General features: G+C 39.5%; 1 protein-coding gene across 1 annotated transcript in view; it reads left to right on the top strand.

Annotated features, from left to right (window-relative positions):
* SPMIP2 (sperm microtubule inner protein 2) overlaps positions 1-14,957 on the top strand; it is an 86,800-nt gene that overhangs the window by 26,125 nt on the left and 45,718 nt on the right. Inside the window, exon 2 of the mRNA XM_028104339.2 lies at positions 12,182-12,414. Within this exon, the coding sequence (XP_027960140.2) occupies positions 12,182-12,414 (233 nt within the window). The remainder of the gene's footprint in view (positions 1-12,181; positions 12,415-14,957) is intronic.

Raw genomic sequence — 14,957 nt, forward strand, 5'->3', positions numbered from 1 at the left:
GAGAGTGATATAAACTCAGTGGGGAGAAATAAAGTAGGAGAGAGAAAAAAGTAATTTGAGTGACCATTATATCAACAGCTTTCAAACTTTTCTGACTACAGCCCACAGTAAGAAATGCATTTTATACAGGGACCCAGTACACTACCACTGTGTGTGTGTGTGTGTGTGTGCATGCGTGCGTGCATGCAGGCATGCATTTAGTGATGTATATAGTTAGTGAGACATATATATATACATATACATATACATATATATATCTAAAAAAAAGGAGCAAAGGCAATTCAGCAGAGAAAGGGCAATCTTTTAAACATGGTACTAGAGCAACTAAATATCCATACACAAAAAAATTTGAACCCTCCAAACCGTATCTCACATCATATATAAAAATCAACTTGAGATGGATCATAGACCCACATGAAAACCTAAAATTATAAAACATATAAAAGAAAACATAGATAATCTTTGTGACCTTGGGGTAGACAAAGATATTTTAGATTCAACATCTAAAGTGTGATCCATAAAGGAACATTTATAAAACGGTCTATATCAAAATTACTCTCCATAAGACACTATTAAGAGGATAAAAATACAAGGACAGACTAAAAGAAAATATTTGCAAAATATATATTGATAAAAGACTTGTATCCAGAATATATAAATAACTCTCAAACTCTCACTAAGAGAACAATGCAATTAAAGAATGGGCAAAAGATTCAGATAATTCATCCAAGGAGACGTATAGATGGCAAATAAGCACAAGATGGTCAACTTCATCAATCTTTAGAGAAATGCAAGATAAAACTGCAATGAGACACCACTACATACCTATTAGAATGGCAAAAATTAAGACCAACTCTACCAAGTATTTCATAGATGTGGAGAAAATAGAATTCTCATACCATGCAGGTGGAAATGTAAAATGATACAACCTTTGGAAAGCAATTTAGCAGTTTCTTAACAAGTTAATGCACCCACCACATGATCCAGCTATTCCACTCTTAGGTATTTACCTAAGAGAAACGAAAGCACATTTCCATACAAAGATCTGTACACAAATATTCATAGCAGCTTATTTGTGACAGTTACACACTGAAAACAACCTCAAAGTCCATCTGCAGGAAAATGGATAAACTGTTGCCTACCATACAGCAAGATACAGCTCAGCAATAAAAAGGAATAAACTGTTGGTACACATCATAATAAAGACGATCTCAAAATAATTATGCTTGGTGTAAGAAGCCAGACAAAAGAGAGTGCATACTGTATTGATGCCACTTACATAAAATTGTAAAAAATGCAAATTAATTACAGTAACAGAAAGCAGATAAGTGGTTGCTTGGGGTACGGGAAAAGGGTAGGGAGTGAGAAAAAGGATTTACAAAGTGGCATGATGAAACTCTTGGGGGTGATGGATATGTTCTTTATCTTGATTGTGATGGCTACCTCATGACTAGGGTTGCCAGATTTAGCAAGTAAAAATATAGGATGTCCAATTAAACTTAACTTCAGATAAAGAATCTGTTTTTAGTATATGTACCACACAGTGTTTGGAACATACTTATACTAAAAGAATTATTCATTGTCTACCTGAGATACAAATTTGACTGGGTATCCTATATTTATCTGGCAAACCTGTTACCTGTGTACATATAAAACTTAACAAATTGTACACTTTAAATATATGCAGTTTATTGTATTTCAGTTATACTTCAATGAAGTTGTTGGAAAAAAAAAAAAAAGAAGAAGAAGAAGAAGCAATTGAGGTTAACCAAGGAAGACAAAATGACTTTCCCAAGTTCCCTCAGCCAACGGCAGCAAGGCTAAAACCAAACTCCCAGTTGCTATTCTCCTTGTCCAAGCGCTCTTTCTATTATGCCAAGTGGATTCTAGAGGAAATGTTGGCTCACAGGGGTGGAAAACAGATCCCGAAGTAAGGATATTCAGATATGGAGTGATAAGAAAATTTAAATTAATTTGTAATTTGTAAATCTCTGCTCTCATGTGGCTTTGTGAGTCTCATAGTTCACCTGTTCACAAATCCGTTTCAAAAGCAGAGCACGGCAGCATAGTGAATCTATTCTAGGAATAAGTAAGCAGTCATTTTATTTCAATCCTTTTAACTATCTGAGAGCACAACCAGTCCCCCAGGGGTCCAAGTAGAAAGGGTTAAAGGTGTAACAAAAAAGGTACAAGAAGTATAAAGAGTATCTATGTGTTGATTACTGCTTTCTTGGTTTTTACAATTAAATATTTCTCAATAATTCAAATAGTAGGTTTCATATGTTTTTTTCTTATGGCATACCTTTAGGCATTTCTACTTTTTTAACAGGACTCTCTACACCCAATGTGGGGCTGGAACTCACGACCCCAGGATCAAGGGTCACATGCTCTACCAACTGAGCCAGCCAGGCCCCCTGTTCTTGTTTATTATATAATTTACAAGGTGAGAAATACTACTTACGAGTCTAAATTGCCCTGGTCTCAATTGAATTCACTTGCTGGCATCCAGAAATAGACAATCCTTTCCTGATATACTGTTTATCGAGGGAATAGAAAAGGAAATTGCTATATTTCACCTCTGCTAAAAAGTGTTATTTTAATAAATTACATTTTAACTTGTCTGTAATTGTGATGTGCCTTACTATCACTGTCTACATTTAAAGTGGTAAATTTCTTTTCTTTTCTCCTTTGAAGCAAACCTGGTATTAAGTCAATGATACATTTTATAATTCATAGCACCGTAACTGGAGTAGCTGTTTCTATCCAGTCCAGTGTTAGTTATGCTCTTCTCTTTGGATTAGGTGGAAATTATCAGCATTACTCAGAGCACTAATGGAGCAATGTATACTCTCTCACCTCTTCCCAGTGCGGTAAAACCGGTGTAATTCTTAGCTGATGTTATTTCCAATCTATCTGTAGAATTTAGTATCCCACCCCACTTTTTCTATTTTTTATTTGCACCGGCAGATTAACTATATTTGCATCTCCTCACTGGTCACTTAGGCAATCCTAATAATAACAAAATCAAGATCACAAAGTCAGAAATGAAATGAGACCCAATTAACATCAGCAAAATAGAATTAAGCCATGGTCTCCACTGGGACCTATTATACAAATAAAAAGTGAATGCCTTCATGCAAAATAATGTATTTAAATGAAATGCTTTTTTTTTAAAGATTTTATTTATGTAGGGCGCCTGGGTGGCTCAGTTGATTGAGTGACTGCCTTCGGCTCAGGTCATGATCCTAGGGTCTCGGGATCGAGTCCCGCATCGGGCTCCCTGCTCGGCGGGGAGTCTGCTTCTCCGTCTGACCCTCCCCTTTAAAAATTTTATTTATTTATTTATTTGAGAGAGAGAGAATGAAAGAGAGAGAGCACGAGAGGGAAGAGGGTCAGAGGGAGAAGCAGACTCCCTGCTGAGCTGGGAGGCCGATGTGGGACTCGATCCCGGGACTCCAGGATCATGACCTGAGCCAAAGGCAGTCACTCAACCAACTGAGCCACCCAGGCACCCCATGCTGATAGTGTTTTTGTGAGCTCTCTCAAATAAATAAATAAATAAATAAATAAAATCTTTTTTAAAAAAAATGTTTAAATAGAGAGGAACTCCAACAACTGCTCTCCCTTGCATTTTGAGAAGATGAGTTCTGATGGAGCTCCTGCCTTGCCTCCATTTCTTTGTATCATTTCAATATAAAGCAATATCCTCATGTAGGAGAGCAAAACACCAAAACAGATAATAATGATTGGAGATCATGATCAAAAACCAAAGGAGGGTGAAGTAGTGACTTCAAATAATTGTTGCAGCCTTAAAAGTAGATTTCAAAGCAGGAAAAAGTTACATTGTGTGTGTGTGTGTGTGTGTGTGTGTGTGTGTGATTTTTTTTTTTTCCTTTGAGGAACATTTCCCTATATGCTTTGTAGCAGATAACTCAAAGGTCAATGCACCCTCTTCCTTTTAGAGCACCTGCATTTTGTTTGGGTGTCTACATTCACCTCCCATGACTCAGGGTTAAACCCTGATTCATTCAAGCCAGTCCCACTGAAATCTAAATCCTCCTACCAGTACTTGGGTTTCAGAAGAAATGAATGACTCAATATTGGCCAATAAAATGAGAGAGCAACTCATCTGGGGTTTTCTAGGAAAGGCTTCTCCACTGACAAAACACACCCCCCCCCCCCCCCCGCTTCTGGGCATTATGGTATCTGCATTTGACACCTGGAACCGACAGCCTCTTTGGAACCTTAAGGGGAGCTTTGCCTGAAAGCACACAGATGGAAAGACTCCATTTCTGAAGACATCACTGAGCTACTGAATTAAGCAACCACAGAATCTTCATACCGCAGAAGATCTTATTATATGACATAATAATTTTCCTTATTATTTAATCCATTTGCCATGGGTTCCCTGTTATTTACAGTACTCATAATGAGTTTTTATTAGTGCTACATACATAAATCTTTTAAATATCCTTTTTCAATGCGACATCTAGAGCCCGTTTCCATGAATGGTAAAAAGTTCTTTGTAATACAATTGACTATTTTATGCATGTTGATACTAGGAAAATTTCCAAGACAAAAACCAAAAAGGAAGTATGAAACCTATTTATTATTATCTACTTATATTTCCCCTTCAGGTGAGATGAATCTGTAGAGAATCACGTGGTTGCAAAGTTTTGTCAGGATAAGTCTGTCGGTTTTATTTTCCAAGTAAAAGTCCAGGGATGTTTGCAAAACTTTTGATCTTGCCTTCTTTCTGCACTCACTTGGAAAAATACAGAATTTTACAGTTTGGGATTATATCAGCAGCTTTAATGATAAAGTAGTCATTCTTTCAAGAAATATTACCAACTGTTTGCTTAGTGTTATTGCACTGCTCAGAATGCCGTGGAAGTCACAAAGCGAACAGAAGATCGTTCGTGTCTCTGAAAGGAACTAACAAGGGCTGACTTGACAAGCAGAGAGACAAGACACACACTCATGAAATGGCTGGAAACCTAAGCAGGCACATGAAACATAGATCAAACTATACTTTAAAGTTTCAATAAATAACAGTGTCTGTCATGAGAGCAATGTTTCCTAGCGGAGATGAATATAGACTTGTTTAGGTTGTACGGCGTCTTAGTCTGTTTGGAGCTACTATAATAGAATATCATCGCCTTGGGTTATTTATTCACAACAGAAATTTATCTCTCACGGTTCTGGAGGCTGGGAAGTCCAAGATCAAGGCACCTGGTGAGAGTAGATTCAGTGGCTGGTGAGCACCCACTTCTTGGTTCAAAGATGGTCGTGTTTGCTGCTATAACCTCAAATGGCAGAAGGGGTGAGAGAGCGCTCCGGGGTCTCTTCCATGAGGGCACTAAACCCATTCATGAGAGCTCCAACCCTCAAGACCTAATCACCCCCCATAGGCCCAAATTCCATCATCACGTTGGGCCTTAGGAGTTCACATAGGAACTTGGAGGGGGCCACAGTCATTCAGTCTATAGTATATGAAAAAGCAAAGAGACAGAGGTCCTATCTTATTAATCTTTGTTCACCCCCACCCAGCTCCAGGCACACAGTAGGGTACCATCAATTCATATTCATTGAACATGAACACATTCATGTTCAACCATTGGTTGAATTGTGCATAAGTATCAAGTGAAATCTCCATTTCTTTATAACTCTAAGCTCCAATTTATACTTTCATATGTAATTATCATATAAGGTACCTTACCGACACAATAATCCCATGAATTTATTAGAGGCAGTTTGGGTCTATCGGAGGCTGTCCCTCATGTTTTCAGATTATCCACAGGAGGTTTATTGTTTGAGAGAAGAACAGATGTATGTAGCAAGGATGTTTCTGCCTGATTTTTATTTGGCTTTTTCAGAAATCTGACAAACTTAATCTTTCAGTTTGTTTAATGGTTAGACCCACTGCATAATTGCACCAATGGGATTGAAATGAAGTCCTTAAAATTTTTCCAGTCCATGGGTCCATTCTGTGGTAATTGTTGGAATTCAAGAGTCCTATTCACATTAGCAGTTGCAAAAATGAATTTCTAGCATCGTCTCCTCTCTTCTTCCTCCCACATGCATATGTGAGATGTATCCATTAGCGTTCATTTCATAGTTTCGCATTCCCACGGTCACCTCTGACCTCTGTCTTGCCTTGAGTCTCCCAGTAAGCCCAGCTGTTCTGCACAGAGCATCTGTAATGGCAAATTTATGCCCATATTGTCAACAGATTTCCAAATATACTTATTAAAACACTCATTTCCATGTTCCACTTGATTCCTTTCAATTTATTTCCTTGGAATGTTTCATTTTGGTCACTGAAGTGGAGAATTGGCCTCATGAGGCAATATTATAAAATGAAGTAATATTACTATGAGCTCTCATCCTTCTCTGTCTCTAACTATTAAAAATAAACGTTGTGAAAGCAGTTTTTCCTCTGACCTTCCCCTTAAATGTCGTATCATTAAACCCAAAATAGGAGGATTTACGGCAGATCTGGAAAGTAGAATGCTCTTTAGATACTTAAAGAAGTGCTTACTTCTCTTTTAATATGAGTTTATATGCTTCCTGTCTTATGATGGATTTCTGTTTAAGTTTATTGATTTATCTTAAGTAATCTCTATACCCGATATAGAGCTCGAACTCACGACCCTGAAATCAAGAGTTGCACACTTTTCAGACTGAGCCAGCCAGGCACCCCCTTTAAAAAAAAAAATTATTTATTCATTTGTCAGAGAGAGAGAGAGCGCGTGCCCAAGCAGGGGGCGCGGCAGGCAGAGGGAGAACCAGGCTCTGTGCTGAGCAAGGAGCCCAATGTGGGACTCAATCCCAGGACTCTGAGATCATGATCTGAGCTGAAGGCAGATGCTTAACCAACTGAGCCACCCAGGCATCCCCCAGGCACCCCTTTCGATGGAATTTTCAAATTCATTTATTCAACTAACAACTCACTTCAGCATTTGACACATATTTCTTGAGGACCAACTTTGTTCAAAGCATTATGCTGGCAATTAAGAGTTTACAGAGGTAATACATATAGGCAATGGAATATTATAAAGCCATGAGAAAGAAGGCCATCTTGCCATCTGCAACAACATGGATGGAATTTGAGGACATCATGCTAAGTGAAATAAGTCAGAGAAAGACAAGTACTATATGATACCCTTATACATGGAATCAAAAAAAGCCAAACTCGTAAAAATATAGAGTAAAATGGTGGTTACCAGGGCCCGGAGACTGGGGGACCAGGTCAGATGTTTAAGGGGACAAACTTGCAAAGAGTAGTAAATAAATCCTAGAGATCTAATGCACAGCATAGTAAATATAGATAATAATAGTGTATTATTTTCATCTAACCTGCCAAGAAACTAGATATTAATTATTCCAACCATTAAAAGTAAATTATAATTATGTGACAGGATAGATGTGTTAATTATCACAGTAATGGCAATCATATGACAATATATGTATCAAATCAACATGTTGTACACTTTAAATTTACACAGTTATATATCAAATATATTTCAATTAAAGAATCTTTTTAAAAAGCTTATAGACATAAATAAGATATAGCCTTTACCCTCTAGGAGCTTAAAAATAGAGCAGATCCAATAAATGTGATATAAAAAGGAAAGTGAAATTAAAAGAAACTACTGTTAAGGTAGCATGGGAGTATCTAATTTTGACTTGGGGGATTAGGGGCATTTTCTAGAAAAGCATCACTCACAATAAGCCTTAAAAGATGAATTTTGGGATAATGAGAAAAAGTGAAGGAAGGTAAAAATCAATAGGTAGGCTAGGGTCAGTTATGAAGACACTAATCAGCCATCCCAAGAAATCTGGATGGAAAAAATTATGAGCACTGTAGAAAACCATTTCATGTTTTTTCAGGAGAGGAAGTATTTATTTTAACTGAGTTTTAGCTCCCTTTATGAAGGCAGCTGTGTGGAGGATGGATTAGACAGGATGGAGACCAGCCAAGACTAGTTAGGATGTTCTTATGATGAGTCAAATGAAAGCTAATGAAAGACTGTTTACTTTTATTGCCTGCCTCTTAAAGGAAATGTAAGCTCCAGGAAGGCAGGGTGCTTGCTTTACTCACTTCTCTATCTCCAGCATGCAGAACAGTGCCTGACATATAGATCAATAAATACTTGTTGAATAAATAAATAAGTGAAAGAATAAATGAATGAAGGAGTTGATTAGTAAGTGAAACACCACAAATGTAAAGAGGTCAGAAAGAGACATTTTCAGGGCGCCTGGGTGGCTCAGTTGGTTGGGCGTCTGCCTTCCACTCTGGTCGTCGTCTTGGGGTCCTGGGATCGAGCCCCACATCGGGCTCCCTGCTTAGCAGGGAGACTGCTTTGTCCTCTGCCCCTCCCCCCGCTCGTGTTCTCTCTGTCTCTCTCTGTCAAATAAATGAATAAATTCTAAAAAAAAGAAAGAAAGAAAGAAAGAAAGAAAGAAAGAAAGAAAGAAAGAAAGAAAGAAAGGAAGGAAGGAAGGAAGGAAGGAAGGAAGAGAAGGAAAGAAAGAAAGAAAGAAAGAAAGAAAGAAAGAAAGAAAGAAAGAAAGAAAGAAAGAAAGAAAGAAAAAGAAAGAAAGAAAGAAAGGAAGGAAGAGAAGGAAAGAAAGAAAGAAAGAAAGAAAGAAAGAAAGAAAGAAAGAAAGAAAGAAAGAAAAGAAGGGAAGGAAGGAAGGAAGGAAGGAAGAGACATTTGCCTCAGAGATGGAATTTTCTCTTTTTCTACTGACACATGCCATAGCTGGGTCCTTCTCAAGGGTTGGCAGCAGATGAAGCTTGTTGGGAAACCTCCCAGATTGTCCTCTCTGTGCTCTTTTCGGCCTTTGTGGCAATCTGCTCCCTTGGCGTCCACCATCTTCCTACCATCTAGAGCAGAGGTCAACCAACTATGGCTCCTGGTTCAAATTTGTCCTGCCACCTGTTTTTGTAGGGTTGGTGAAAAAAGAATGGCTTTTACATTTTCAAATAGGGAAAAAGTAAAAGAAGAATAATATTTTGTTACATGCGAAAATTCCGTGAAATTACAATTTCAATGTCCATAAATAAAGCTTTATTGGCACATAGTCACATTCATTTGTTTACATGTTGTTGATGGCCACTTTTGCCCTACAATGGGAGAGTTGAGTAGTTGAGACAGAGATGGTATGCCCTACAAAGCCAAAAATATTTACACTCTGGCCCTTTATAAGAAAAGTTTACCAACCCTTGATCTAGATCCTTTCCCTCTGGAAAGGATCTGAAGTTCACAGTAAGGACTAAATCGTTCATCAGTGAAAGCTCCTAAAATATGTTTTTTAAAAATTCAACAAGTAAGACAAAACATCAAATAAAAATCAAAAACAAACAAAAAAAGAGGAAAATACACTAACAATAATATTAACTGTATATTATATGCCACATTCTCACCTAAGCACTTCTTTAAAATTGATTCTCTCCTCTCCATTCAACATGGCCACAAGGTAGGTAGGCATCACCAGGCTCATTTTATAGATAAGGAGCCGAAAACTCAGAGGCTGAATAACTTTTCCTGGGTCACAAAGCCAGCCTAAGACAAAGCCAGGATTTGAAACTGCAGTAGTTTAGAGTCAAAAACCACATCCTTAACGGTAAATCTAGAATTTCAACACAAATCAGAGCCAGCATAGAGTCTAGGATCTGGAGGATGAGGTTTAGAAGAGCAAAAATGGCTCACTTAAAGCCAAACACCTGGGGAGTGGTCTCCTTAAGGAAAGCACCTCTCTGTGTATTGCTGGCTGGGCCGTGCTATGTGGACATCTGGGTCTGGTAAACACCGGGCTGGCTCTGGAGCATCTGCTGTGAACGTGGGGCCTGGCTTGCGCTATGGCGTCTAGCTGCCTCTGTCTCTTAAGGCAGATGCCTGAGTCCATTATGTGCCCGGGGCAGGGTCTTCCCAGGAATCTCCTGTGCCATGAATATCGCATCACACTATTTCTAAAGCACAGATGAGACAGGAGTTTAGAAAAATCCAGTGACTTGACTAAAGCCACAGAGAACCCTGATTGAAGCCCCCTGCCCATCCCATCGCCCCTTAAACATACTCTTGGTTTGCAGAGTATGTGTACCTTTAGCTACACTGTCTGAAACTAAGTGCTTTTGATTCTGCTGTCAAGTCGTGGCTCTTTTTAAAAATGAATTGCAGTCCACAGAGTGACTAAGGAACTAACTACAAATATATATCTTCTCTCACATCTGTAGTAGCATGTGGTGATGACAAAATTTTAATGATAACTGAAACATTACAGAGAGGCTCCGTATTTCCCCAAGTCCATTGGTATCTGCAGAATGTGTAAACAGGACCCAGTAGGGAGGAAAGATGCATGTTTAAATAAGCTTGGGAAACACTGAGTTACCTAATTGTAAACAGGTTTACTTACCATAGGATTTCTCAGAGCTTTTAATATGCTTTCATATGCTGTGAATATCTAAAAGGCAAAGGTAGCAAGCCATGTTCCCAGATGTGTTTTTGACTGTAAAACACCCCTGCCTCCCACACATATATCTTCGTGGTGCACTCATGGGAGCAGCATTTGATGAAACATTTGGGAAAACACTGGCCTGCACATACACTGAAATTTCAACAAGACTAACCACCGTTCTTCTGTATTTCATTGCGTACAGAGGACCCTGAAAAATTTCCTTATGACAGGAGTTTTGTAGGTAAGACTTCAACCCCTGTCACATTGAGGGGAAAAAAAACAAACAAACAGTTTTTCATGCTCTGGCCATTCTCTTCTTTACCGAAGTCGTTATACCTGAGGGAAAACCCGACGTGAATAAAATGGAAGCCCCAATGTATTCATTAAGGGAAATTAGCCACAGTGAATACTCAGTGCATCATGGGGAGTGATGGTGATTAGGAAGCTGTGAAAACATCTGCCCAAATCATGTGTCTGAAGAGCAATTTCTTATGTCCCCCACTCCCTGGGAAAGCTTAGACAATTTTCTAAGCACGGACTTGTTAGCATATTGACCATTCTGTTGGAGTACCTGGTCAAAGCCCTGGCCCATCTGTGTGCTCTGCAAACACTGAGCTCCCTGGGCCGAGAGCCGGATGAAAGGAGCTCCAGCGCCAGGAGAGACTCAGGTGACATCATGACCGCAGCACAGCTTCTACCTCCAATGTCTCTGGTCAACTTCTGGTAATGAGAATGAAGTTTCTTCTTTGCATCCCTAACCTGGCCATACAGTCTTGCAGCTATGCTGGTTCTGGGACTTCTGAGACTCTTCCTGGCCAGCAGCTCACTTTCTACTTTAAATCAGTACCATTCTTCCCATAGATCTTTGCTCCCCTTTACCTTTCACATCCTCACCTTTCAATATCAGGTTTATTTCAGTGATCCTTTCCCAGACCTTCTCCTATGTTTGCTTGTTTTACCCACTTCCACAATTCATGGATTCCTTTTTGTTCACTGTCTTACATTTAAAATACTGATATTTATTAAATACCCCTGCCTTTGGTCATCATCTGTTATAAGCTGCCCTTCTCATCTGAGAGTCCCCATTTTCCAGTTGCTTCTGATACATTTGGGAAATTTCCTAATTTTTATTTCAGGATTTTATCTATCTACATCAAACACCTCAATGTCTGAAAGCCCACATCCGACAAGTGTGGCACAAGTGAGGGTTTTTAGTATCTAAGACATATCTGTATTAAGTTGGTTCTAAACAGAGCAGTAGAGTGGGGGACAATTAAAAGCCCAACCTGTGAGACGGCCGGTCTGGCAACGTGACTCTAGAAGAGTAACCAGTCTTTCTGTGCCTCATATCCCCACCTATAAACTGGAGAAAACAATATTACGTATCTCACGGTTATAAGGATTAACTGAACTAATATATCTAAAAGGCTTACAATAACACCTAGAACCTGGTCAAGCCATATAATCATTAGCTATTATTATTTTCACCATTTAAAATGACAACAACATTTTAGAATAAAGTGTAGAGTTGTTTTTGTTTTTGTTTTTGTTTTTAAGTAGGCTCCATGCCCAGCATGGAGCCCAGTCTGGGGCTCGAACTCAGGACCCTGAGATCAAGACCTCAGCTGAGATCAAGAGTCAGACACTTAACCGACTAAGCCACCCGGGTGCCCCAAGTGTAGAGTTTTTAAAAAGTCTTTCTTTCTGTCTTTTTAAGGCCCAGATTATATAAAAGATCATCTAACTAAAGTTCATCAGCACACTTCCTATATAGGAGAAAAACGCCCAGCATTGGAAAAGAGTGGAGATCTCAGATATTTATGGAGGCCTGCCTCAAACAGAAGCTTACCAGCAAAATATAAACATGAGTATGTTGGTGAAGTTGGTTGGGGAATACCAGAGTATGATTTTATCAACCAAACAAGGCTTCAGACTGGCTTTCAGATCAAGGTATTGCTCTTAAATATGCTCTTCATAGCATATTGTTTGTGATTTGAATCCTTTCTGAGTATGCTTCCCTAAGAAATGTCATGTTCTTGATTTGTCATTGAGAAGTGATGGGATTTGAGTTTTGCAGAAAAATAAATGTGTGAATAAATGGACTTGCTATGATTCCCTTTTCGTCCCTTTAATACATGAGAGGAGAGGTGTGAAGAGAAGGAAGCCATGAATAATCCAAAAGCATTTGTGTTTGGCTTTGGAGTGCATTCAGATTCACATTTATGCTGCGACATTCACACATACTTCCCCCATCCTAGCACTGCATTCTGAGTGGGTGGTATAAAAGAAGCCTGTGCTGGACATCATCCACAAGCCGAAATAGAGAGTTCCGGATCTTTAAAATGCACTGTGTTGATAATGCCTTTGTATCAAATAATTCAGGGTAATTAGCCAAAGGGTTCTTAGAAACCTTGTCGTGGTTCCCTTGGGTGATGTGTATGGAGGCATGAGCCCAGTCTCCTCTGAAACAAAAGAGAACCAGGTGGAATTCAGACTTTTTTTTTTCCAGGCAGGCTTTTGCACTATCTGAAAATTGAACATGTATCAATCACGAAATAATTGGATTTCCTCAAATGCTTAAAAGGCAGTATAGCACAGCCTCATATGGTAAAGGTTAACAAAAGAAAAAATTTTTTTCTGGCCCAGCCTACGGCAGTGGGAGAGAGTCCTTGGGGGCTCAGTCTTTGAGGTCAGACAGAGCCAGATTCAAATCCTGACTGTGAGTTAGGTTTCGCTCTGTGACCCTACGCTAGAGAGTTCACCTCTCTGGGTCCCTGCTCACTTCTGTTCCACATGACAGTGCATAGAGTGCCTGTGTCACAAGATCACCGGAATTCCTATCCTGGTTCTGCCCACCTACTTGCTGTGAGTGCCCTTGGGCAAGTTCCTTAACCTCTGTTCTTTGGTTTCTTCACGATGAGTCTTAGTATTTACCTTACAGGGCTGTTGTAAACAGTAAGCAAGTTAACGGTTGTAAAGGGCTGGGAACCATGCCTGGCACATATCAAGCACTCTATGCATTTAATATTATTTTTGTTACGTGGTGAGGATTAAATATGAGACCACAAGGAACACCTGAGGTCTGATGCCTGGCACGTGGTTGACATCCACGTGTCAGCTCTTAGTACCATGGTTGTATTTAATGTTACTCAGCATCATTTAATGGAACAGATGCTCAGGTATTTAAACTGCATCCTAGTCCTTGTAAGCAAGAAAGACGAAGACCAGAAAGCTGACGAAATATCAAAACTGGCCACCAGCAAGAAGACTACAGCCCAAGCGAGGTGGCTGATTTGAACAGAGTCCATAACTTTTGTTGCCTTTTTGCTTCTCCTGGGTGACGCCCTGTGTCTGTCGGCCCATCTTGAGTGTGTATAGCTTCTCTTCCTTCTTTATCTTCAAATTAAGAACACGTTTGCCTATTCCTTGGACTTTGAAACAAGCTGTGAATCCAAAAGAGATATCAGCCACAAGCTAGCCTTCCAGGAAGGAATTTATTCTGTTTCTTCCATTCATATTTCCCAGATGGCTTTAAATCACTACTCTGTTCGGTAGCACTGTCTTCTCAACCCCTGTAGGACGAAGTCTGAACCACACAGTGATCCCGCGTTCCCACCCCCCCCCGCCCCCGGCTTGTGGCACACTCAGAAGCTGGTCTTGTTTGGCATAAGCTGCGAAAGCTGTTGCCTATCCTCTGTGCACCTTCTTGGCCCTGGGCTTTTGACAGTAATTGTTTCCAAAGCGGTGCCTGTCTCATCACAACCTTAATACCTTATAGGATTCCTTGGACTCAGAACTTTATAACGAGAACGACAAGATTCACTGAGAATGACTGTACATTTGACCCTCGAACAATGAAGGGGTTAGGCGTGCTGACCCAACAGCTGAAAATCTGCGTATAACTTTTGACTCCACCAAAACTTAATTACTAATACCTACTGTCGACCAGAAGCCTATGGATAATATAAAACAGTTGATGATGATGATTATGACATTTTGAATATGTACTATGTACTGTATCCTTACAATAAACTAAAAAAAGACAATGTTATTAAGAAAATCATAAGGAAGAGAAAATACATTTACAGAACTGTACTGTAGTCAAAAAAGTTCCGCATAAAAGTAGACTTGCACAGTTCAAACCCATGTTGTCCAAGGGTCAACTGCACATATTAGCGAATAACCGTCTATAATTTATCCACCGGTTAAGGCCTAGACTTTGTCATCAAGGCTCCTGATCTTCCCCTCCACACCCAGGCCTGGCTCCCTCTCTCCATCTAAGGCAATATTTGTTTTTGAGTCTAGCCTCAGAATTAGATTCCTTACCAACCCAGTGTTTCAGGCAGTTACTTCCGATCCATATGACTTGGCGTGAATTGACATTTGAGCTGATACAAATACACACGCTCCATGCGTAAAAATGAGCTCTTAATTACAAACAGTATATGAGAGTCTGTGGCATTAACTCACACCCCTCCTCACCAGGGAGCTGG

This window comes from Eumetopias jubatus, unplaced genomic scaffold, assembly GCF_037043125.1.
Source record: "Eumetopias jubatus isolate StellerSeaLion01/CBP00866 unplaced genomic scaffold, mEumJub1_p1.0 scaffold_2, whole genome shotgun sequence".
Lineage (NCBI taxonomy): Eukaryota > Metazoa > Chordata > Mammalia > Carnivora > Otariidae > Eumetopias > Eumetopias jubatus.